General features: G+C 38.8%; 1 protein-coding gene across 4 annotated transcripts in view; it reads left to right on the forward strand.

Moving 5' to 3' along the window:
* The window catches only part of LOC106094442 (major facilitator superfamily domain-containing protein 6-A), a 118,436-nt gene that overhangs the window by 61,817 nt on the left and 29,721 nt on the right, over window positions 1-26,898 (forward strand). For all 4 annotated transcript variants that reach the window (XM_059362409.1, XM_059362413.1, XM_059362403.1 and 1 more), the window contains one exon: window positions 4,935-5,073. In XM_059362409.1, coding sequence (XP_059218392.1) covers window positions 4,935-5,073 — 139 coding nt within the window. The remainder of the gene's footprint in view (window positions 1-4,934; window positions 5,074-26,898) is intronic.

Here is a 26,898-nt window from a genome sequence, read left to right on the forward strand (position 1 = left end):
TTCTGAATGGCATATGTTCATATTCGCTGTACGTCTCTGGAATTCTCTTCCTAACGATCTGCAATTACTCAGTAACTCGGCAACATTTAAAACCAGACTTTGGAAACATTTTACTGCATTAAGTTGATGAATGTTAAGACTCATTTATATATTTATTTTTATTCTTCTATACTTACCTTAATTTCTTTTTTTTCGGATCAACTAAGTCTACTAATTCCTCTTTAATTGATAAATTCACTTTTGTTTTTTTTTTTTTCTTTTAAATTCATTCAAAATCTGTTATTCATTCAAAATCTGTGATGTATTGTATAGCTATAGATTCTTAGTTTTAAGTGTTTACTATGTACAATTGTTGGAGATATTACCCGCACTTTAATTATAAGAATTTTATATTCTTGTTGTGCGGGTGTAAATAAATAAATTACAAATTAAATTAAATTAAAAAATCGATTTTAATCTAAAATAAATCTTAACATAGTGGAGTGCGCAAAAATGCTGTCAATAATAACTTTTTCAAATATAAAATTAGTTTATTAAAGGAAAAATAGATTGTTAAGTGTTTGTGAATACAAAAGAAGCACTCTTTACCTATTTTCGGTTTATGGAGCTCTTTTAAATGTTTATGAATAGGCTGTTGGTTATGTTGAAAGGTTTTGTCACTTAAAGAACGTATTTCTCATTAACATTTACCATTGTTATGACGCTGCCATTTTATGTCATATACAAAATGTTATAAAATATCCATGTCGTAATCAATCAATTTATCATGTTTGGTCTAGATTATAAAAACCGACCTGCCCGTTCTCACCAATTAATGAAAAACGCATACGAGTATATTCTTATCACTCGTCTCTTTCTCTGCTATCAATCAATAGAGGAATGCATGATTACAAATTCAATTAGGCATAGTCATATTTAATTTAATGCAAAATGTTGGTAAATAGCCAATAAAACAATCCAAAAAAAAAAAAAAAACAAAGGATTTTGATGAGACAAACAAAAAATAATAAAAAAATCAAATGATATCAATTTAAAGTAAACTCAAGAACATTCCCTCATTACTTATGGTTGTTGTTGTAGTTGTAGCAGTTTGTTGTGTTCTATCTTTCGTCTGCTTGATTCTGTTCAGTCTCAAGACCCAAGAACTCTGCGACTACGATGGGGTGCGTCCATAGGTATCTGGGTCTGAGTCGAGTGGGTCTGGCCCGGCAGTTACCCAGGTGACGTGTATCGTGTGGTCCCTGGTTACAATCGGGACATACATCTTGCACGTCGGCATCAATTCATGCTCTGTAGGAGTTGAGGCGGCTGCATCTGCCGGAAGATAATTGAGCCGGAACTACTCTGTTTTGCCGGGGGAGGTCAATTTCTTCAGGTGCAATGAGAGGCGGTCGTTCTCCAAAGACTACATTCACTCGGTAGCCATTTACCGCATCTGCTACCGTGTCTGCTTGAATGTTGTCTAGACCTGCTTGATATGCAGCTTGATCTAGAGGTTTTCTCTTGTAGCGCTAAACCTCACGCTCTAGATCATGCAGATCTACCTTAAGGCTTCTGGGCAGTGGATATCTATCCACAAGATGATGATTCGGATGGTCTCTGCGATAACAGCCTAAAAGGTATTGCTTAGACAGCATGTAGTTATGTCTTCGCACTGGTAAGATCTTTGTCTCCTGATGGAGATTGTCCACATGGGAACTGAGGAGACAGCCCGTTGCAGTTTGGAGGGCGGCATTCTGATAGATCTGTATATTATTCCACTGCGTGTCACAAGACCACACTGGCGCTGCATAACTTACCAAAGACTGGCCAATTGCTTTGTACGTGGTCAACAAGGTTTCTTTGTCTGCACCCCAAGTGCTGCCAGCAAGTGATTTGAGGACCTTGTTTCTACTTTTGACTTTATCACAAATTGATGTGGCATGTGAGGAGAATGTGTAAGAGCTGTCAAATGTGACACCAAGTATTTTGGGAGACTTGATGGTCGGAATCATTTCTCCATCGACCATCACAGTCAGCTCAGCATTCACCTCACGCGTATTTGTAGTGAACAATGTGGCTGAAAATTGCAGCGAAATATGAGGCAAGTTCGTTGAGGTAGACGTTCAACCTATCGCAGATGTCAACAATGGGTGGGGGGCCTGATGCCATGATCGTGCAATCGTCCGCATATGATATGATCTCTATGCCGTCTGGTGGGGATGGAATGGAGGATAGGTAGAGGTTAAACAGTGCCAGAGATATCACCCCGCCTTGGGGAACTCCCTGTTTCACTCTACGGTGCTTCGACTTCCTAACCCTAAATTACAAATGACTGGCGACCACACAGATAATTCGCGACCCAGCGTTTCAGGCCTGGCTGGAGGGACGTGTTGGTTGGATGTCCTCAACTAATTTTGCATGTCTGACCGTGTCGAATGCCTTCGGACCGTCCTATCACATGGCCTGGCCTGATTGAAGCCACGGCAAATGGCATGCAAAGTTGTTGTTGTGCTATGCATTCTTCAAAATCCATTTTGATGCTCGGCGAATGAAAATTTTCTTACGAGGCTCGGGAGTAGTAATTCCTTAAGCGTCTTTGCCACTGGTGAAAGAAGGGAGATCTGTCTGTACGACTCCCCTAAACTCGGGTCCTTTCCAGGCTTCCGTAGCGGGATCACTCTGCCTATTTTCCAGACATCGGGAACTATAAGAGTGTTCAAAGACAGGTTGAGGGAAGTAGTAAGGTACTCAACTCCAGGTGAATCCAGACTCTTCAACATCAATGTAGAGATTCCGTCGAGGCCCAACGCCTTAGATGATTTGGCACCACGGATGACTTTCGTAACTTCGCCCACGGCAAATTGTGATGGCTGTTCACGGCTCAGAAATGCCACCTGGTAGAGCGACTCAACAGTACACCACAGCTTGCCTACGCCGGTGCCTAAGTTACATTGCTCTAAGTGTTCCAGCTTCAAATTCCGCTTATATTCGTTGACTACCCTGTTTATTTCCAGATTCAGCTCACTGATTCTGGGGTTAGCGGGGTCCATAGCACGAATCCCATCACGCTCGTCTACGAGTACCACTGCCTGCGCCGGGAATTTGGGCCACACTTGGGGCTGGTATAAAGCCGACCTGCTGGTATAAAGCGAGCGGCTGCTGCGTTAATGATGTCTCGGAATTTGCTCTCGGCCACTAGCACTTCCGATGGAGGTGGCACTTCACTGAAGCGGCGATTGGTATACTCTCTGAAGCCAGTTCAATCAGCCTTTTTATGATTGATAAACGTCCGGCGCTTAGAGGTTATGAAGTCGGGTTGTCGGTCGATGGTGAGAATTATGGGGAGGTGGTCTGACCCCAAAGAGATGACGGCTTGCCAGTATACGTCACTCATGAGATTAGGGGATGCAATGGTGATGTCTGACAAGCTGCTGCACCTCCTCGTAATCCTAGTGGGGGCATCCTTATTCGCCGTGCAAAACGTGGAGCTTTCAATCTGCTCTGCCAAAACTATGCCACGTTGGTCGTTACCTAGGGGAGAATGCCATGAAGTGTGATGTCCCCTAGAACCAGACGATTATGGCCAGATAGTAACCCACTTATGTCGGGGTTGTAAGCCATTATCGGGACACAGCTACCAACCGGCGGTTTGTACACGTTGTATAGCTCGATCTCGGCAGCATCGGACCTGACTGTTATCCCCATGCACCCCATGTAGGGGTCACTAGCGCCGAGCTTAGGCGAGATGGGTCTATATTGCACGGAATGGTGTATCACGAATGCCAATCCCCCACCTCCATTCCTTGAGCGATCCTTACGTAGCACATTGTATCTGTGACAACTGTGCAAGCTGCAGGTGTTGGTCAGCTTTGTCTCCTGGGTCGCTGCGACCAATGAAATCCACAATCTCATCGATTTTGCCACGGAGTCCGTTGCAGTTTAGCTGCAAAAACGATACATTTTCCGACACTGGCCTGGCAATATTTGGCCTGGGATGCTGCCGTAGCGTATATTGCCGTACAGAAGAGGTCGGGGGGGTCACATAGTCCGACGACGACGCTTGTGACCCACTGCTGGCTATGTTCGCACAGCACCTTGCGACATATCCAGTATGACTATACTCCCGTAGTGGAGTAAGGCCAGAGCAAGATCGGAAATGTACCCACTTCATGCACCGGTTACACCCCACCGACACAGACCGATGATGGAGGCAGTTCTGGCAAACCGAACAGAACCAGGGTCCAGGGTTCTTTTCAATCCCGGCACGGACCAGAAGCGTGCGGAGAATGCACTTCGGAATGTGTCTTTCCTATGACGAATAAAGACTTGCCGGCGAAGGCTCCAACGGGTCAATCCGGTGCGTACAACCGGTAAATTTTTTTTTTGGTAAAATTTTAATAAAAGTTTTATGTTATCATTGAGATTTTTGTAATTTTTCAAAAAAAAAAAACCTAATCCCGAAAACCATGGGTTTCTGTGATGGGTTCTAGCTTAATCTATGTACTTAACTCAATCTGAGTTTGTTAAGCAACAATACAACCTAGCCGCCAAAATTAAGATAAACGGAATAGAGCCCGTTGGTAGAAGTTTTTCTTTTTTCTTTTGATTCTAAGTTAGCTGGAACTTTTGCTACCGAGGAACATTTTATGATAGCCATTATCTCTAAGTATGAGTAAAAATGGCACTGCGACATATTTAATTATGCAATGTTTTTTTTTTTTTTTTTTTGTTCAAGCAAAATTTGATCAGCAATGTTCTTTAAATAGCGTTTATTTACTTACTTAGATAGGAGAATGAAGACAAATATCCCTTTAGTTTTTTGCAGCTTATACATTATTTATATATGTGCATATGGATATTTTTTCTTATGTTTGTGGGTTTTCCACTTGTTCAAGCATCATAATTAATTCATCTTGTTGATAAAATACTTTAACAATGTTTATCTCTTTTAGGTACTGCACCCGTTGTACCATATATGCCAACATTGGCCAGACAATTGGGTTATTCAAATGGCGTTGTGGGGACAATGTATGCTATATTACCTGTAGTGGGCATGCTGGCCAAACCATTACTAGGTTTTATAGGCGATCGGTAAGTGATTAACACGAATTATACTCTGCTATTCTAAAAAAAAATTTAATTTATTAGTAGAATTTATTGTCAATTATTGGTATGGCCTTAACGAGTTAGAAACCAAGAACTGTAACACGCTGCAAAGAAAAATTCCTTTTAATGTTATTGTTTAAATGTTAATGCTTTAGTGAAATATTGCTTAACTAAAAATACCACCTGGTAGAGACCTGTCCTGGACCATTGTGGGAGGAATGTATAGGGAACTAGCTGACCCGGGCCCGCTCCGCTGCGCGTTCTTTTACTTTATATGGAAGAACAATTTCCTTGGAATATTTATTTTCGACAATTAAAGATCTTTTAGTGAAATACCATGCTACGAAAATAGTATATCGCTTGACTAACAGTTTAGCAATATAAATGTCTTTATCTGAATCCCATATGATCTTTATTGGTCTACGAATTTAAGTTTGGATGTAAGGTGTACTCCATTCTTAAAATACTTCATTTCAGCCCGATATTCTCATGATGTCTGATTTAGTGGTATTTTCGGGGAAGAGGTGGTCCCCCAGATACTTGGCCCTGAACAAATATCACCATCGTGCTCTTCTCTCAAATACCATTTTTTTAAACCCCATATAGCCATTGGCTTAAGAGGAGTTTACAGGATGAGGCTTCCCCCAAACACATGACCCCAAAATAGGCTATCAAATTAGTTTTCTAATCTCAAATACCTTTCATTTGAGCCACATATTGGCATGGTCGAAAAATTTTTTCCGTTTGGGGGTGTTTTGGGAAAGGGTTGATACCCTTAATACATGGTCCTACATTTGGATATCAAATTCGTATTCTACTCCCAATTACCTTTATTTGAGCCCCATATTGCGATGGTCACCAAAAAATTGCTGTTTGTGGGGTATTTTGGGAAAGGGGTATACCCCCAGAAAATTGGTCCCGAAAATGGGTATCAATTCTTGCCCTACCCCCAATACCTTTCATTTAAACCCCATATTGTCATGGTCGGTAAATATGGCCGATTTATGGGTGTTTTGGGGAGTGGGGTGGTCCCCCAAATTCTTAGCCCTGAAAATATATCAACAACGTGTTCTATTCTCATATATCTTTATATCATTTATTTGAACCCCATATTTCCATTGCCCTCAAAATTGGATATCAAATTCGTTTTCTAATCTCATTTAAACTCCTTATTGCAAAAGTCAGCAAATATGTCCGGTTTGGGGTATTGGCCCTAAAAACTATAAATATTTAGTTGCATTTTCTTTAAGACCCAAATTGTCTTGGTGAGCAAATACGTCCTATTTGGGGGTTGTTATGGTGGTGGGACGGCCCCTAGACAGTTGGTCCCTAATGTTGATATCAGATACGTGGTCTACTCCCAAATACCTTTAATTTGAGCCCCATATTTCCATTGTCGGCAAACGTGACCGGCTTGGGGGTGTTTTGGGGGATGGGCGGCCACTCTGTGAGTTGGCCTTGGATATATATATCGGATTCGTGTTCCACTCTAAAACCCCTCTTATTTGAGCCTCATATTGCAATAGTCAGAAAATACTTCCTATTTGGGTGGTGTTGTGGGGGTGGGGTGGCCCCATAGACACTTTTCCCGAATATTGATATCAAATTCGTGCTTTACTCCCAAAGACCTTTCATTCGAGCCCCATATTGCTATGGTCGTAAATTTGTCCCTTTTGGGGATGTTTTTGGTAGGAGGCGGCCCCCCAAACACTTGGTCCCATATTTGGATATCAGATTCGTATTCTGTATTTAAATACCTGTTATTTAAGCTCCATATTCCCATGGTCAGTAAATAAGTCCTGTTTGGGGGGTGTTTTGGGAAAGGGGTGGATCCCCAGAAACGTGGTCCCACATTTGGATATCAGATTCGTATTTTACTCGCAAATACCTTTCATTTGAGTCCCATATTGCCATGGTCGATACATATGTCCGATTTAGGGGTGTTTTGGGGCTTGGGTGGTCCCCCTAGCACTTGGTCCGACAATTGGATATCAGATACGTTTTCTTATCCTAAATACCTTTCATTTGAGTCCCATATTGTCGTGATTGGTCTAAATATATGCTTGGTAGGTTTTAGGGTGGGGCAGCCCCCTTAGGTACCCCATCCGAAATTTGGATACCAAATTTTTATTTTTAGGGTACTATATGAGAGCACACAAAGTTTCGTTTAAATCGCACTACCCATCTACGAGATCTGGCGTTTCTGAAAATTAGGGTAAGGGAGAGATCCGCCCCCTTCTGATATCAAAAAATGTAGTACCCTATTTTCACCAAGGCGTCATAATAAACCACCTGTGAAAATTTCAAGAAAATCGGATCAGCCGTTTCTGAGTCTATAAGGAACACACAAACATACATACAAACAAACCTAAAAAAAATTTATTTTTATATATAAGAAGAAGATATAATTCAAAATGCGTTAATTGACGTGCCGGATTTTATATCGAATTTCCCAATTATTGTATATTGAACATGAATTGCGTCCTTCAGAAGTTCACGGAGAGAAATCGAGAGATCGACTTGTGGGGTAGAACCTATAAGTTATGAGTTGATTCGGAACAGAAGCAGTGATGCCACTTGAGAAAAAATTTCTCCTACCACAATTTGGATAGTTTTTTTAACTTAGCAAGGTATTGCATGAAATGAAATTATTTTTTAAAAAAATTCTACCATTTTTATTTCCACCACCGAAGGTTTGTCATTCCATTAGCAACATTTTGGAATATCCCTTTCCAACCCTTCAGAGGATATATATTCGATACACTTACCTTAGAATCAGCGAGCTGAGCCTGGAAATAAGAAGTGAAGTCAACGAACATAAGCGGAATTTGTGGCTAGAACATTTGGAGCAAAGTAACTCAGGCAAGCTGTGGAATTCTGTTAAGTCACTCTCGAATCCCTGTAGAATGGATCACAGGACCTCAGTCACTTTTGGCCAGGGCGTCGGGGTCAAGAAAATTTTTCTTGACTCCGACCACGGAAAGGTGGCTCAACTCTCACTTTTTATACCCTCCACCATAGGATGTCCGTCCGTCCGTCTGTCTGTCGAAAGCACGCTAACTTCCGAAGGAGTAAAGCTAGCCTCTTGACATTTTGCACAAATACTTCCTATTAGTGTAGGTCGGTTGGTATTGTAAATGGGCCATATGTTTTGATATAGCTGCCATATAAACCGATCGTGGGTCTTGACTTCTTGAGCCTCTAGAGTGCGCAATTCTTATCCGATTGGGATGAAAGTTTGCACGACGTGTTTCGTTATGATATCCAACAACTGTGCCAAGCATGGTTCAAATCGGTCCATAACCTGATATAGCTGTCATATAAACCGATCTTGGGTCTTGCCTTCTTGAGCCTCTAGAGGGCGCAATTCTTATCCGATTTGAATGAATTTTTGGACGAAGTATTTTGTTATGATATCCAACAACTGTGCCATGTACGGTTTAAATCGGTCCATAACCTGATATAGCTGTCATATAAACAGATCTGGGGACTTAACTTCTTGAGCTTCTAGAAGGCGCAATTTCTATCCGATTTGGCTGAAATTTTGCATGACGTATTTTATTCTTACTCTAAACAACTGTGTTAAATAATGTTCAAATCGGTTCATAACCATAGCTGCCATATGAACCGATCTGGGATCTTGACTTCTTGAGCCTCTAGAGGTCGCAATTATAATCCGATTTGCCTGAAATTTTATACGACGGATCCTTTCATGACCATCAACATACGTGTTTATTATGCTCTGAATCGGTCTATAGCCCGATACAGCTCCCATATAGATCGATCTCTCTATTTTACTTCTTGAGCCCCCAAAGGGCGCAATTCTTATTCGAATTAGCTGACATTTTACACAGGTCTCCAACATATAATATAATTGTGGTCCAAACCGGACCATATCTTGATATCGCTCTGATAGCAGAGCAAATCATTTCTTATTTCCTGCCGGGAAAAGAACTCGACAAATGCGATCCATGGTGGAGGGCATAAAAGATTCGGCCCGGCCGAACTTAGCACGCTTTTACTTGTTTAATTTTTGTACTTTTTTTTAATTTAAAATAAAACAAAAATATTAATTCCAAAGCCCATATGCTTTTGTTAATAAGAAAAAAAAAATACATTTCTTAATATTTTATGACCATTTAGCGAAGAAATGTGGATTTTAATGACTTTGACATACATTAAAAAAGAACCAGCTTTTAAAAGTATCAATTGGGTCGTTTTATTTACCAGCCGAGCGGATTTGCTAGCTTATGGAGAAATAAAACGCTCATCCCGCCAAACGCATTGTACTTTAAACGTTGGCAGCGCTTACAAAACTCCAAAATAATCGAATATCAATAAAACAAACAAAATAAGTCATGCTAATTTTAACTGAATGTTTCTCGGACTTGAAAAATGTGATTTCATTAAAATCCTAAGCAATTTTTGCATTGTAGAACGTTTAATCATTGAATAAATATGTTGCGTTCTTCCTCTTTTAGTTTTGTCATACAAATTGAATGATGACACAATGTAATCGGAGCTAACATTTTTCACCATACAAACTAAGCGAGAAAATCCGCTTAATGTGCAAATAAAACACAGCGAATATAGAAACCCGCATATGCGACAATACTCTAAAACGGTTTTCAGAAATCCCACTCCAAAGAATTTTTTGTTCGTTTTTTTTAGCTATAAAAAATTGCGACTTTCGACAAACTAATTTCCCCCCAAAACACAACCTTATATGATGGGACATTTTTATATCCTATCACACTACTGTGGTACAGGGTTTTATAACTTAGTGCATTTGTTTATTGCACCCAGAAGGAAGAGAGTTAGACCTGTTCGATCCAAAATCACTTTCTGATTCGATTTAGCTATGTCTGTCCATGTTTATTTGTGAACAAAGTACAGCGCAATTATCATCCAATCATCTTCAAATTTGACACAGGCATTTTTTTAGCCAATAACTATATATATATATATATATATATATATATATATATATATATATATAAAGCCAGATTTTCTCTTCTAGAGCCACTGCAAGCGCATTTGTTTACAAATCTTTCCAACATACTTTTCATTTGAGCCCCATATTGATAGGAACGTCGAATATATCTGTTAAGAGGAGTATTGGGGTTGGGACGACCCGCTGAGTGCTTGGACCCAAAATTTAATACGATATTTATTTTCTAGTCTCCAATACCTTTCATTTGATACCATATTGTGCCTACCAATCCACTTTTGGTTTTGGGGATCGTTTTTGGTGTATTGGAGAGGGTCAGCCACCATCCGATATCTAAAACTCATATAACCTGTTTCCTTTTTTTGATTCTACGGAACAAACAAACAATCCCAGTCTCATATTGTCATGATGGGTCATATGCCCATATGGGGTGACCTCCTACACTTCGATCTAATTTTGTATGCCAGATTCGTAATCTACTCCTGAATATTTTTCAATTAAGCCTCATATTAATATGGACGATCAATTTGTCTGCTTTTAATAGAAGTTTTGGGGTTAGGGCGACTTCCTGGGTACTTGGACACAATTTTAATGACATTTCGTATTCTACTCTTCAATACCTTTAATTTGTTATCCATATTGTCCATATCGGTCCACTTTTAATTTCGCGTGTTGTTTTTGGGGATACGGGGGAGGATCCGCCCTCTTCCAATATCAACAAATAATAAAGACCATTCCTTTTTCCTGACTATATTCGTAATCTACTCCCGAATACCTTTCATTTGAGTCCCATATTGTCATGATCGTCCAAAAAAACTATTTTGGGGGTTTTTGGGTTGGGGCGGCCCCCCAGTTACTTGTTCCCAATTTTTAATACGAAATTCGTACTCTACTCCTGAACACCTTTCATTTGAGTCCCATATTGTACCGATCGGTCCATTTTATACCCACCACCGAAGGAAGGGGGTATATTCATTTTGTCATTCCGTTTGCAACACATCGAAATATGCATTTTCGACCCTATGAAGTATATATATTCTTGATCAGCGTAAAAATCTAAGACGATCTAGACATGTTCGTCCGTCTGTCTGTTGAAATCACTCTACAGTCTTTAAAAATAGAGCTATTGACCTGAAACTTTGCACAGATTCTTTTTTGTCCATAAGCAGGTTAAGTTCGAAGATGGGCTATATCTTGATATAGTCCCCATATAGACCGTTCCGCCGATTTAGAGTCTTAGGCCTATAAAAGCCACTTTTATTATCAGATTTTGCTGAAATTTGGGATAGTGAGTTGTGTTAAGCCCTTCGACATCCTTCGTTAATTTGGTCCGGATCGGATTAGATTTGGATATAGCTGCCATATAGACCGATCTTCCGATTTAGGGTCAAAGACCCATAAAAGCCACATTTATTATCCGATTTTGTTGAAATTTAGGAGAGTGAGTTGTGTTAAGCCCTTCGACATTCTTCGTTTATTTGGCCCGATTAGGTCCAGATTTGGTTATGGCTGCCATATAGACCGATCCTCCGATTTGGCGTCATAGGCCCATAAAAGCCACATTTATTATCCGATTTCGATGAAATTTGGGACAGTGAGTTGTGTTAGGCCCTTCAACATCCTTCGTGAATTTGGCTCTGATCGGTCCAGATTTGGATATAGCTGTCATATAGACCGATCCTCCGATTTAGGGTCTTAGACCCATAAAAGTCACATTTATTATCCGATTTAGCTGAAATTTGGGACAGTGAGTTGTGTTAGGCCCTTCAACATCTTTCGTCAATTTGGCTCAGATCGGTCCAGATTTGGATATAGCTGCCTTATAGACCGATCCTCCGATTTAGGGTCTAAGGCCCATAAAAGCCACATTTATTATCCGATTTCGCTGAAATTTGGGACAGTGAGTTATGTTAGGCTTTTCGACATCTGTGTCGTATTTGGTTCAGATCGGTTTATTTTTAGATATAGCTACTAAAAGGACCAATATAACAATGACTTGTACTTATTAGTATTTGGTCCAAATCGGATCATATTTCGATATAACTGCTATGGGACATAAGGTAGGCAATTTTCACCGGATTTTGATGAAAGGTGGTTTACATATATACCCGGGGTGGTGGGTATCTAAAGTTAGGCCCGGCCTAACTTAACGCCTTTTTACTTGTTTATTTTTGGGTAGTACTTTTGGGGTAAGGGGGAGGGTCCGCCCCCCTTCCGATATCAAAAAAATATATTGCCTATGTTTTCTGCCAGACCAACCTACACAATCTGTGAACATTTCAAGGTAATCGGTTCAGCCGTGAGTATATATGGAACAAACAAACAAACACAAAATGAACTTTATATACAAGATATTGCCAGATTTTCACTTCTAGAGCTACTGAAGCGCATTTATTAACCAATCTTCCCAAAATTTTGCACAAAGCTTTCCTAGACGACTACCACAATATGTAAGAAGTTTAGTCGGCATCGGTTTAGATTTAGATATATATGTTCGTCCGATTTTGAGTAATTTACAATAATCTTGTCTTTTATCAGCTGATTATCACGAAAATTGGCATATATACTAGTAATTCTCTTTAACTGTTGACATTTTTGACATAAATACATCGCCATATTTGCACTTATAGATCCGTAGCTCTCACAACTACGTATTTATTACATATTTGCTCGAAATTTAATACGGATACTATGTCCCATCTGAAAACCTCCACCGAGGTCCATTAAAATTGATTCAGAATTAGATATAACTCCCAATTGGTACTTATAGGGTTGATGTAGAGCATTATATAGTCGACACCTCTAGACTTTTGTCTTTCCCCACTGTTTTTTAACTAGTTTCATTCGCCTACTTTACGCCAATCCAAATTTCATTAGGTTACCTTTTTCCTAACTCATTTCATTTCATTTTTAATTTCATTTCATTTCATTTATTTAACACCAAGCACAACAAGATTATATCTTATATTTTACTGTGCTGGTTCACAACAGTGCAGTTTCATCAAATAATTCCATTATAAACTATAACTTATAAAAAAATAAATAAATAATTTAATTATAACTTATACTACTAGACTACATACAATTTCTACTTATAATAATCATGTAGCTCCTTTTTGAATTCAATAGCATTGCTTATGAGTTGTATATATGATGGGAGGGTGTTCCAGAGACGAATACTGTTTACAATAAATTGCCTTTCAGTGATTTGAGATTCAAATCTAGGTTGAATCAGTTTGCGCCCTCGATTTGATCTAGCAAATTGTAGGTGTTTGTAAAGATATTCAGGTTCTTTGTTATAAATAACCTTATGTAGTAATTGCAAGCATTTAACATTTAGTAAATTTTCAACTGAAAGATCAAAAATCTGATAAGCAAATTGTGATATGTGGTCATACCGTGGTCTGTTGTATACATATCGTGCAATATCATTGTAGGCAACTTTGATTTTCCTATTGTCATCAGCACTGCAACTTGCAAATAATTCACAATTATATAGAAGAGTTGGGATTAAGTAAGATTTAGCAAGAAGCATACGAATTTCGAAAGTAGTTGACAGACGAGCTGCCCACATATTCCGCAGCATACCACGAACTTTTTCCACAGCTGCATTTATATGATTCGTCCAAGTTAAGGTAGAGTTGAATGTTAAACCCAAGTTTGTTGCTGCTTGAACACGGTTTACAATCGTGTTCTCAATCTTTACTTCAACTTGGTCAGGGATTGTTACACTTCTTTTGTGTATGATGATCAGCTTAGATTTGGTAGGATTTAAACGTAAGGCATTATTAACAGCCCAACAATATATTAAATTCAAATCATTATTTACATTAGAAATACATGTTTGAAAGTCATTCAGTTTCGTGCAGGTATACAGTTGAACCTCATCAGCATACATTTGTATCTTACATGTTAAAGGTACATCGGGCAGATCATTAATGTACATGGTGAATAACAATGGGCCCAAGATTGAGCCTTGGGGCACACCATTTGGAACATGAAGCGTATTTGACCAGATATCATTACAATATACAGACTGAGATCTTTGAGACAGGTACGATGATATCAGTTGACAGGCAGTTCGGGAAAAATTAAATAGTTTTGAGAGCTTGACTACAAGAATTTGATGGTTTACAGTATCAAATGCTTTACTGTGATCCAATAGAAGGAGAAAAGATACCATCTTGTTGTCCATATTTTGTCTAATATTTTCAACAACGTCTATTAAGACAGATGTGCAACTTCTCTTTTTTCTAAAACCAGATTGCCATTCTGATAATAGATTTTGAGTGCACAGGAATTGTTCGATTTGATTCGCCATTATGCATTCTAGCGCTTTGGATAAGAACGGTAAGATTGCAATGGGGCGGTATTCATTATTCGATTTTCTAGTCGGTATGATTTTAGCGAGCTTCCATTCATGCGGAAAGGTGGACTTGGTCAGAACAGTATTGAAAATATATGTTACATATGGCAGCAATTTTGGCATGATAATTTTGATAAATCTTGGATTTATTCCGTCAGTTCCAGTTGCATCAGATTTTATTGAGAGTATGCTGTTCAAAACGTCAGTTTGGTCTACACAGCAAAAGGAAAATGGATTTTCCACTTGTACAGTGTTCATATTTTCATATATATTTTCATGGGGACATATAGAGCAAACAGATACAAAATGCTCATTCAGTTCATTGATGTTAAGATTGGGCGGAAAGTTGGTGTTGGTTTTCGCTCCTATGCCAATTTTACGAATTTCCTTCCATTTAGATCTGCTGTTAACAGCATTCAGAAATTTTTTCCGAAAGAATAGCGTTTTGGCCTCGTTTATGCTTTTCCCAACATTTCGCCTGGCACACTTAAAGCGCTCATGCAGTTGTGTTGTTCTGTATCGTTTCCATCGTTTGTATGCAATATTTCTTTCATCGATTAGTGCACGTAACTGTTCATTAAACCATGGGGGTTGCTGATTTTTTATGGTAATGGTTTTTTCAGGAACACATTGACTATATATTAAGCTAATATAATGCTGCAAAAATGCTGTTTGGTCATCCACAGAATTTAACTGATATATAGAATCCCATTCGACATTATCAGTAAGGCTATTAAGAAGATTATAGTTCAGTTTTTTAAAATCACGGAATGTAATTGTCTCGTCTTGTTGATTTATGTGATAGTCATACACAAGAAATATCAAGTCATGTTTAGAAAAAGCCGGTGCAGCAATTTGGTCATATAAAAGAACCTTTGACTCACAGTTCACAAAGAAAATGTCCAAAAGAGTAGACGAATGATTAGTAAAATGGGTTGGAACAGAGCGGTTAGTAGGTAACAGATCAAGAAGTTCCATAGCATCAGAAAATTGCGTTTCAATTAAAATATTGCTGTTAAAATCTCCCGCAATAACAATATCATTATATCGTAATGATATTCTTTCAAGGCACGATATCAGCATGTCAAACGGTGTGCTTCTGTTGGGCCTATATACATACACATCCAATAAGCATTGACGAGTTAGAAATGCCAGTTATTTCAACAAAGAGGTATTCAATACAGTTGCCTTGCTCAGACTTCAGTTTTATAGTACCGTGGATACAGTTTTTTAAATATATTGCAACTCCACCAGCATGGGAGTGCCAATCAGCTCTCAAAACTTTATATCCCGGTAAAGAGTACAAATTGTCAGATATTTCAGGATGGAACCAGGTTTCGGATATACATATTATATCTATATCAGAGTTAACAAATATATCACGAAGTTCATTTAATTTATTATTTAGACTTTGGGCATTGATGTGGACAATCGTTAATCCTGATTTCTGGTTTTTAAGAATTCTAATCATACAGTTTAGATTATCTCTGGAACCATAAGCAGTATTACTTGGCATCACAAGTCAATTGGATAAGCAATGCTGGAAATGTATATATTTGTTCTTCGTAGTTATGTAGTCTATTAAAGTTAGCATTAATAAATATAGTTGTACAACACATATAAAATTTTTGAGTATAATAAAAAATTCTTAATAACAAGAAGAAACATAAAATTAACAAACTCAAGCTAGAATATTTCTAAGACAGTTCTGTTCTTGGGTATTTTCTACCCATTCGCAGTTAATGGGTTAAGTCAGTCTACCCATTTTCGTCCACCCGTTCAACAGGTAGCCGAAATCACGATAGCGTTCGAACGAATGATTTTTCATAGATACTTCTTATTAATGTAGGTCATTGGCGATTGCAAATGGGTCATTTGGGCCAGATTTACTATAACCCCCACCATAGGATGGGGGTATACTAATTTCGTCATTCTAAAGCACGCCAGCTTTCGAAGGAGTAAAGCTATCTACTTGAAATTTGGCACAAATACTTCTTATTAATGGAGGTCGGTTGGGATTGTAAATAGGCCATGTCGGTCCATGTTTGGTAAAACTGCCATATAAACCGATCTCCCGATTTTATTTCTTGAGCCACTAGAGGCCGCAATTCTTATCCGATTTGGGTGAAATTTTGCATGAGGTGTTTTGTTATGATTTCCGACAGCTGTGCTGTGTGTTTAAATCGGTCCATAACCTGTTATAGCTGTCATATTAACCGATCTGGGGTCTTGACTTCTTGGGCCTCTAGAGGGGGCAATTCCCATCCGATTTGGCTGAATTTTTGTACAACAGCTTCTCCCATGACCTTCAACATTCGTGTCAAATTTGGTCTGAATTGGTCTATAGCTTAATTCAGCTCGCCTATAAATCGATCTCCCTATTTTATCTTATTCGAATTGGCTGAAGTTTTACACAATGACTTCTACTGTAGTCCGAATCGGACCATAACTTGATATAGCTCCAATAGCATTAGCAATTCTTTTCTTGTATCCTTTGTTTGCCTCAAAAGAGATACCGGGAAAATAATTCGACAAATGCGAGGGTGGAGGGTATATAAGATTCGGCCCGACCGAACAGATTTTTCAGTGAGAGCGCTACAGTTTTGTTTTTAAAATAAAACAAAAACAGCTGTGAATATCAATGAAATTCCTTATTTCTGTGAAAGCTGTGAAAGGACGCACGATGCCATTATGAGTGGAACTCGATTTCATTTCTTTTGTATCGCGACCACGGGCACGATTGCAGAATTCCAGACGCTCAATCCAATTTTCGACGGTTTTGCAATTTCGCGTTCGATATTCGTACGAAGTTCATCAATTGTCGCTGTCTTGTTGGCATAGACCGTAGACTTGACATAACCCCACAGGAAATAGTCTAACAACGTCAAATCGCACGAACGGGCGGTTAATCGACTGGACCATTTCCTGAGATAACACGTTCTTAAACTTGATTTCCAATAAATTGATTGTAACATTTGCTGTATGGCTTGTGGCGCCGTCCTGTTGGAACCACATGTCCTCCAAGTCCATATCATCCTACTGGGGCCAAAAATATGCTGTTATCATTGGTCGGCAGCGATTCCCATTCACAATAACGTGCCGGTCTTGATCATCACGGAAGAGTACGGACCAATGACGCCGCCGGCCCATAAACCGCACTAAAAGGTATATTTTCGGGATGGAGTACGTGTGGATTGCTGTCTGACCAATAACGTATATTTTGCTTATTGGCGAAGCCATTCATTCTGAAATGAGCGTCATCGAAACCAGAAACCCCCTAATTTTTCGATGAAAATCTGAATCATTTTCAAGTTGTTGCTCAGCACAATTCACGAACATGCGACGCATACATACACATCCATCATGAAATGGCAAACCTTACTGAAGAGAAATGTCAAAAGAGCGGCGTAGTCTGTCCGCGTGTGTGTCTGTCCATCTGTCGTTCTGTTCATGTTCATTTGTGTAGAAATTTATAATATACATCTTTTTTTTGGCCTAGGGACAAAGCCCCTTGAAATTGGAAGAAATCGGTTCAGATTTGGATATAGCTTCCATATACATGTTCGTCCGATTTGGACTTATATTGCAATAATATCGTCATTTTTCAACCGATTCTCGAGAAATTAGGAACGACGGTTTTTTAATGACTAATTCTGATCACTAGTGACTTCATTGAAACCGATTCAGATTTATATAGCTCCCATGTATTGGGTTGGCCAAAAAGTAATTGCGGATTTTTTAAAAGAAAGTAAATGCATTTTTAATAAAACTTAGAATGAATTTTAATAAAATATACTTTTTTTACACTTTTTTTCTAAAGCAAGCTAAAAGTAACTGCTGATAACTGACAGAAGAATGAATGCAATTACAGAGTCAAAAGCTGTGAAAAAAAATTGTCAACGCCAACTATATGAAAAATCCGCAATTACTTTTTGGGCAACCCAATATATTATTCGCTCGATTTTCACTTCTAGACCGTTTGCAAGCGCATTTATCAACCGATCTTCTCAAAATTTTGTACATGCATTTCCTCTATACCTCCTAAAATATGTAAGGGTTTTGGTCGAAACTCTACATAGAGACAAGATTTTAATAACATTTTTCCAAAAACAACTTTTCAATGCAATTTGTTGACAAAATTTAATTTATTGGTCTCTGAATTCGCTCGGAGGGTTTAAGGTCATTTAAGTTTGGACGTTGGACCCACTTCATTCTTAAAAGACTTTATTTCAGCCCGATATTTTCATGATTTCCGATTTAGGGAGGTTTTCGTGTGTGAGGTGATCCCCCAGACACATAGCCCTGAAAATTTATAAGCATCATGCTCTACTCTCTAATACCATTTATTTGAACCCCATATTGCCATTGGCCTCATAATTGGATACTAAATTCGTTTTATAATCTCGAATACCTTTCATTTAAACCCCTTATTGCAAAAGTCAGCGAATATATCCGATTTGGGGTATGGGCTTTAAAAACTATCGAGCATCACTCTGTTTAAGACCCAAATTGTCATGGTGAGTAAATACGTCCTATTTGGGGTTTATTACGGGGGTGGGATGTCCCCTAAGCAGTTGTTCCCGATTATTGATATCAGATTCTTGGTCTACTCCCAATTCCCCTTATTCGAGCCCCATATATCCATAGTCGGCAAACATGTGGCGGCCACTCAATGAATTGGCCCTGAAAATTTATATCAGATCCCTGCTCTACTCTAAAATACCTCTTATTATTGTCCCATATTGCACAAGTCAGTAAAAACGTCCTATTTGGGTGGTGTTATGGAGGTTGGGTGGCCCCATAGACACATTTACCCGAATATTTATATTCGGGAAATTCGTGCTTTACTCCCAAAGACCTTTCATTTGAGCCCCATACAGCTATGGTCGTAAATTTGTCCTCTTTGGGGAGGGACGGCACCCCAATCACTTGGCTCCACATTAAGACATCAGATACGTATTTTACATTCAAATACATTTTATATAAGCCCCATATTGCCATGGTCAGTAAATAAGTCCTGTTTGAGGGTTGTTTTGAACCACAGAAACTTGGTCCCACATTTGGATACCAGATTCGTATTCTACTCGCAAATACCTTTCATTTGAATATTGTCTTGATTGGTCTATATACTTGGTAGGTTTTGGAGGTGAGGCGGCCCCCAAGGTATCCCATCCGGAATTTGGTTACCAAATTTTTGTTTTTAGGTTACCATAAGGGAGCACAAAAAATTTTCGCTTAAGTCGCGCCACCCATCTCCAAGATCTGGCGTTTCTGAAAACGCCCCCCTATTTTCACCACGGGATCATTATGTACCATCTGTGAAAATTGCAAGAACATAGGTTCACCCAATTTTAAGTCTATACGGAACAGACAAACTAACAAATACAAATTCATCTTTCTATTATATAAAAATTAAATTGTTGCGCTTTCGTTGTTTGTTTGTTTATCTATTCCGTATGGACTCAAAAACGGATGAACCGATTTTCATGAACGAGTTGAAGATGATAGAGTTTTATCCTCCGGTGAAAATAGGTTTTGATATCCAAAGGGGAGGGCAGACCCTCCCCCATATTCCATCTTTTCAAAAACGCCAGATCTCCGAGATGCGTGCACCGATTTAAGCGAAATTTTGTATGTCACCTTATGCTATCCCAAAAACACGAAATTGGTATAAAATTTTTGGGTCAAAAAACCCACCATCCCAAAACCCATCCGGGCGGACATGTTTACCGTTTGGGACAATATGGGTATTAAATGAAAGGTATTTAAGGGTAGAGTACGGATTTGGTATACATATTTCACTCTTAATTTTCGGGATAGTCCCCTTCTCCCAAAAAAGGCCCAAAAGGACACTTTCACCGCTTTGGGCAATATGGGTGTCAAATTAAAGAGCAGAGTTCGAACTTTCGCATTAAAATGTAACCCTAAGTGTAGGGGGTTTCCCCCCCCCCCCCCCCCCCATCCAACAGGACACTTTTACTGATTTGGGCAGTATGGCTAGGTATTCAAAAGTAAAATACAAATCTAACACAAAAATTCAATTTTTAGTGTATTTTTTGGTGTCTGAGAACAAATTTACCGATTGGGGCAATATGGATATCAAATGAAAGCTATTTAAAGGTAGAGTCCAATGCTGATATAAAAATATATTCCTTGGTGTCTGAGGCGCCTCCCCATCCCCCAAAACCCCTTAACAGGACATATTTACCGATTGGGACAATATGGATATCAAACGAAAGATATTTGGAAGCTGAGTACACATCTGTTATAAGAATTTGGTCCAAGGTGTCTACCGGGCCTCCCCAACCCCAAAAACCCCCAAAACGGGAGTTTATGTCCAACGTCACAAAATGGTTATCGAATGAAAGGACTTTGGTTGTTGACTACGAATCTGGTATACACATTTCGGACAGAGTCTGGGACCGGCCCACCCACTAAATACCATTCAAAAGGACGTGAAGTTCGAAGGGGATAATACGTTAATTAAAAAAAATGTCTACGACAGTTTATTTCGAATCTAATATTGGCATAAGGATTCAAGCATCTGGGTCACGTCCTACCATCCCGCAGAACAAGTAGATCGCGACAAAAAAATACTCAAATGAATAGTCGTTTGGTTCTTAGCGTCGGGGGGACCGGCCCTCTCCTCCCAATAAATACAACGCCAACTGTCATGTAGTATAACCGAGAATATATTGTACTCAAATGAAAGGACATTTCAGAGAGCAATTCCCCTCCCCTTATGCTACCCAAAAAAAGGAATTAAAAATAATATATGAAATGCGGCTTAGGAGGATTGTGCGCCTCACTCCATCTACCACTTGAGCACAAATTTGGATGGCGCACTAATTTCTAAAATATCTATCACTTAATCCCCCCCTTGTTTTAATGGGTCAAATAACCAAGTGGAGGCGAATTTAGGAGGTAAAGCACCACCTAGATTCTTGGACACAAAGCTTAATGTCATATTCATAATTTGCTACCAAATGCCTTTAATTTGAGTCTCATCTAGCTATGATCGCCCATATTCCCATATGGATGTGGAGTTCCCCAATTACTTGGGAATCATTTTTTATGTCATATTCGTAGTCTACTCCTGAATACCATTCATTAGAGTCCTATATGGATATGTACGTCCAATATGTTTGTTTAGGGGTGTTTTTGGTGTTGGACGACCCCTCGCATACTTGATTCTAATTTTGAATACCATTTTCGTATTCTACTCTCCCAATAACTTTCATTTGAAACCCATATAATCTCTATCGGTCCACTTTTGATTTTAAGTGGTGTTTTTGGGGTAACGGTAACCGTAATCCGCCCTCCTTGCGTTATCAAAAAATTATTTACAATAGCTAACAACCACTCCCCACATTTAGTAAAAATTTCAAAGAAATCGGTTTAGCCGTTTTTGAGTCTATACGGAACAAACAAATTAACAAACCTACAAACATACAAACTAACACAAATTCATTTTAATATATATAGATTTTCTAAACACAACATTTTAAGGACATTTTTTAAGGTAATATCTGAAAGAAATTTTTAAGAACAACATTTTATTGATGTTTTTCTTAAATTTTTCTAAAGACAAAATTTTAATACAATTTTCTTTAAAGACAAAATTTCAATGAGATTTTTTTCTAATGACAAAATTTTAATGTCATGTGCAAAAGACAAAATTTTTATGAAATTATTACCTGGAGACAAAATTTTAATGTCATTTTTTTAAAGACAAAATTTTAAATAAACTTTTTTTTGAATTTCAATGACAACACATCAATAACATTTTCACTAAAAAAAATATAGCGAAAAGTGTTTTTCTAAGAAAAATTTCCCTTCCCCTGCTGCCATATAAACTGATCTTGGATCGTGACTTCTTGAGCCGCTAGAGGGCGCAACAACATTTAATTTGTTTATTCTAAAAAATGTTGAGAATTTAATGTTTTTTTTTGTTGAAACATTCAAACCGACCAAACACATTTTTTTGTGTGTTTATAAAAATGCAATAATTGGTATACTTAAACGTATGTCATTCTGATGTTTCGTCTTTCTGGTCCCAAAATTTCGAATAAAAAGCAAAATGCTTTTTTCTTTCCATCAAAAGTTGTAACTGATCGAAGAGTTCCTGTTTCTTTTATGCGTTCATTGGTTGGCCGAATTCCATAAGCACCGGTTTCTTTTTTATAGATTCTTGATGTTGATGTTGTTTCACGGAAGCTCGATTTCTAGTGACTCTCAGATGTCAATACACTGAGATCTCGTGAAATTATGTGGATGTAAGTGTTTCAGAGTACTGTTCAAGTCAAATTTGCATAAAATTTAGAACTATTGTTGACTTTTCCTTCTTGTCCCCAAATTTCGAATCATTTGTCCTTAAATACACCCAAATTATATTGCATTTTCCAAAAAAAGTCTTCAAGCTAATTATAAGATTTATAGAAAAATTTGTTTTCTTAATTTAATTTGAACATTTCGTGTAATAGAAAAAACTGTTTCAGCATATGCATTTTTGCTTTTTAAGTCATAACGCCGAGTTTAAGCCATTTTGCCCATACACCTTTTTGATTGTGGGAAGATCAGAGGTTTGCGTCTAACGACTTAAGGCTGGCACTACGTTCTTTTTTGCGGAAAAATTTCCGAATATCGTTCTTTCGGTGGTTTGACAAAATGTTGCCATTGGCCAAAATGTTGCCACCCTCCAAACATTTTCTATCGTGCGAGTCACTAAATCTGCACTCAAGGAAGTTGAAAACAATCTCAGGCGATATCATTTTTCACTCTAATTAGTGTCTCGGTACGGGAGAAAACGTGCCACTTGGCGATATATACCCATGAGTGACTAAATAGGGACTAAAAAAGTGTAAAATTCGATTATCAACGTCATTGATAAAAATAAATTTTTATTTGCCTTATGTTTTTTTACCTTTTAGAGTGAGGCTTATTTTTATTTCTCTTTCTAATTTATTTCTTTTCCAAATCATGATTAATAATCGAAGATTTTATTTCCAATGATTTTCCCTCACTGGGATTTGAGCAGCTAACCTTACGATTGTGAGGCGTATGCTATCCCTCTGTGCTACCGGCCTTTCTTCATTACAGAAGGCTAAGTTAACATACATTCTCTTGTTTGGGGTTTTTTGAGTTAGCGTCCAAAACAACAACAAAAAATCTATTTTTAGCCATCTATTTTTGTAGCCATAACAGTTAATTATGAGAAATTAATTAGTGAAACATGACTGATAGAATTCCGACAGTAATGTGTTTTGTTGTTGTAAATCTTCAAATCCAAACATTTGGAAGTGACTTTCTCACTCCCTCCCAGAATAGTCACTTTTTAGGACCTTTTGTATGATAGTTTGTAGAAATTTGAAGATTTACAACAACAAAACACATTACTGTCGGAATTCTATCATTCATGTTTCACTAATTAATTTCTCATAATTAACTGTTATTGTTTCAAATTTAAAAATAGATTTTTTGTTGTTTTTTTAACTCTAACTCAAAAAACTCCACACAAGTGAATATATGTTTACTTAGCCTCCTGTAAAGAAGAAAGGCGGGTAGCACAGAGGGAAAGCATACGCCTCACAATCGTAAGGTTGGCTGTTCAAATCCCAGTCAGGGAAAATCTTTGCAAATAAAATCTTCGATTATTAATCATGATTTGCAAAAGAAATAAATTAGAAAGAGAAATAAAAATAAGGCTCACTCTAACAGGTAAAAAAAAAAACATCAGGCAAAAAAAAGTATTTATTTTTATTAATGACGTTGATAATCGAATTTTAAACTTTTTTTAGTCCCCATTTAGTCACTCATGGGTATATATCGCCAAGTGGCACGTTTTCTCCCGTATCGAGACACTAATTAGTGTAAAAAATGATATCGCCTGAGATTGTTTTCAACTTCCTTGAGTGCAGATTTAGTAACTCGCACGATAGAAAATGTTTGGAGGGTATTAACATATAAAAACTAATATGGCATCAAACAATTGATCAGCTGCTTACGTGCATGGGTACACACAAATGTGAGTGTGTGGGTCGTACTGAAATCCATGTATATTGTTGTAATATCAACCAAAACCCACCCTTCGTATTAATAAATAATGCGAAAAGTGCAGAATTTATTTGTTAAAATAATTAGATTTTGTAGAATTTTAACTGTTTTAAGTATCTGGTAGCCGTTGAGTGAAGCGGACGTGTTTTTATTTCGCTCGTCAAAGAAAAAATAAATATATATTCGTATCTCGGAATAGGTACTACCTATTACGAAAAAACAAATTTTAAAGCCTTTTGGAGTAGGCTGGAAATGGACTCCAAAGACTCAACATTTGCGGTGGTGGCGTCAGACCGTAGCGTGTTGTCCTCCCCTCCTATAGGTGTGGGTGCCTTGGCACCTGTAGTCGAGAGTAATGCTTCAAGCGCACAACTAGTCGTCAGACTAATAAATGAGGAAGAGACGGATAAACCGGAGGGATGCACAGTTCGTCCACAGCCTTTAAGGAAAGGTGGTGTTTATTCAGACAGCGACTGTGTCAATGAAACAGTCATCGCAGCCGAATCGAGAGATGAGGGCATCGGGATGACAGCAGAAGTGAGCGATGGCTTTGCTAAGCTCACAAACAGACCGAGAAAGCGATCCGATGCACGACGAAGGAGACAGAGGAGTATGTACCGGCATCGTAATCGGGCAAAAGTGCAGGATGCTGGAAGGGATAGAACTGACATACCAAGGACTTCCACGGAAGCTAGAAAAAGAATCAGATCTCCCGAAGAGCATAACACTGATAGAATACTGAAGAAGAAAAAGGGCTCACCGCTTTCAAGTACTCTGGGAAAACCAAGCCAGCCATCCCGCAATGGAGACTGTGTCCTGCGGAGGTGGAAAAAGTTGGAACAGGAATGAAGGAAGCGCGCACGGCCCCTGAGTCTTCATGGAGGACTGTGACTTCCAAAAGCCCACAGCCATCACGGATAGGGAAGATGGTCGCTGAGAATGGTAAGGAGCCGCCCTCTTACGCCAGAGTGGTAGGGAAGCACAACAGAGATGAGCTGACATATCGGTTGTACATCCGGTATGATTCCACCAGATCATAGGTCCCAAGTGAAGGATCTGGTTAACGAGCGGATTTTTGAACATATGTGGAACTCTATAGAGGGTCCACCCATACAAATGATGAGCTGCGAGTTTAGAGAGGACATCTTTACGCTGCGTTTTGCGACGGCAGAATGTATTGATACCGTCAAACAGCTCGTCAGAGGTATTCACGCTCCCTGGGAGGGCGCAAAGCTCGACCTGGTGAGAAAGATGGATATCCCCCAGCTCACAAACGCTATGGTCTTCATTAAGGGATGGAGCAGTAAATTTGCGACGCACGAGACAATCACCGCATCTCTCAATATTGGAAAGACCAGGAGAAGCAATGATCCTAATACTAAAATATCAGGCAGTGCAGGGCGAGAAGCCCAACACAGCCTAAGAAACAGCAACCCAACGACGGACCCATCACCGACTTAAAGATTCGGAATACTGGGATAGGTAAAGATCCTAATATTGAAACATTAGGCAGCGCAGCTACAGGAGACTCAATGCAACCCAACGAACTGGGAGCCGATGATGGTACCATCACCAACTACCAAGAAGCCCATTTACTTAAGATTTGGAAGGCTAAGATGCAAATATCCTAGTATTGAAACACCAGACAGAACAGGGAATGGAAACCCAATTAATTTTAACGAAAAGAGTCCCGACGATGGAACCATTATTGACTTCATAAAAAGTCAGAAGACTAGACTAGGCAATGAACCTAAAACGATGACATCAGGCAGTGCCGTGTCAGGAAAGTCCATGCAGTCTAAAGAACAGGGAGCAGACGATGAGATCATCACCTACTCTCAAGATGTCCATTTACTGGTGGACCAATGATTGAGGTAATCAAGACAAACCTCCACCGGAGCGAGACTGCTACACACGCTCTGATGGAGAAAATCAGCAAGGACAAGATTCATATTACCTTAATTCAGGAGCCATAGACGACCCGGAACAAAGTCTCTGGACTGAACCATATCAACTACCAATTATTCTATGCTAACACTGGTACTCGGCTGAGGACCTGCGTTTTTTGTCATAAATATTTGAATTATATATTTTCCCCAGAGTTGTCAACGTCGGATGCAACAGTGGTGAGACAGGGAGACGGTGGAGCATACCTGGCATCACTTTATCTGCCTTTCGAATCTCCGACGCCGCCACCCACGTCGGAGCTGCAACGGCTGGTGAGGAAAGTAAGACAGACAGGAAACGAGGTACTAGGGTGCGATGCGAACTCTCACCACATTTCGTGGGGTAGCGCCAACACTAATAAACGGGGCCAAGCCCTGGCAGAGTTCTTGAATACTGATGACCTTATAACACTTAATATTGGTAACACCGCTACCTTTGTTAATAGGATTAGGGAGGAGGTATTAGATGTGGCGATATGTTCGGAAAATCTGAT

This window comes from Stomoxys calcitrans, chromosome 1, assembly GCF_963082655.1.
Source record: "Stomoxys calcitrans chromosome 1, idStoCalc2.1, whole genome shotgun sequence".
NCBI classification, from domain to species: Eukaryota; Metazoa; Arthropoda; class Insecta; order Diptera; family Muscidae; genus Stomoxys; species Stomoxys calcitrans.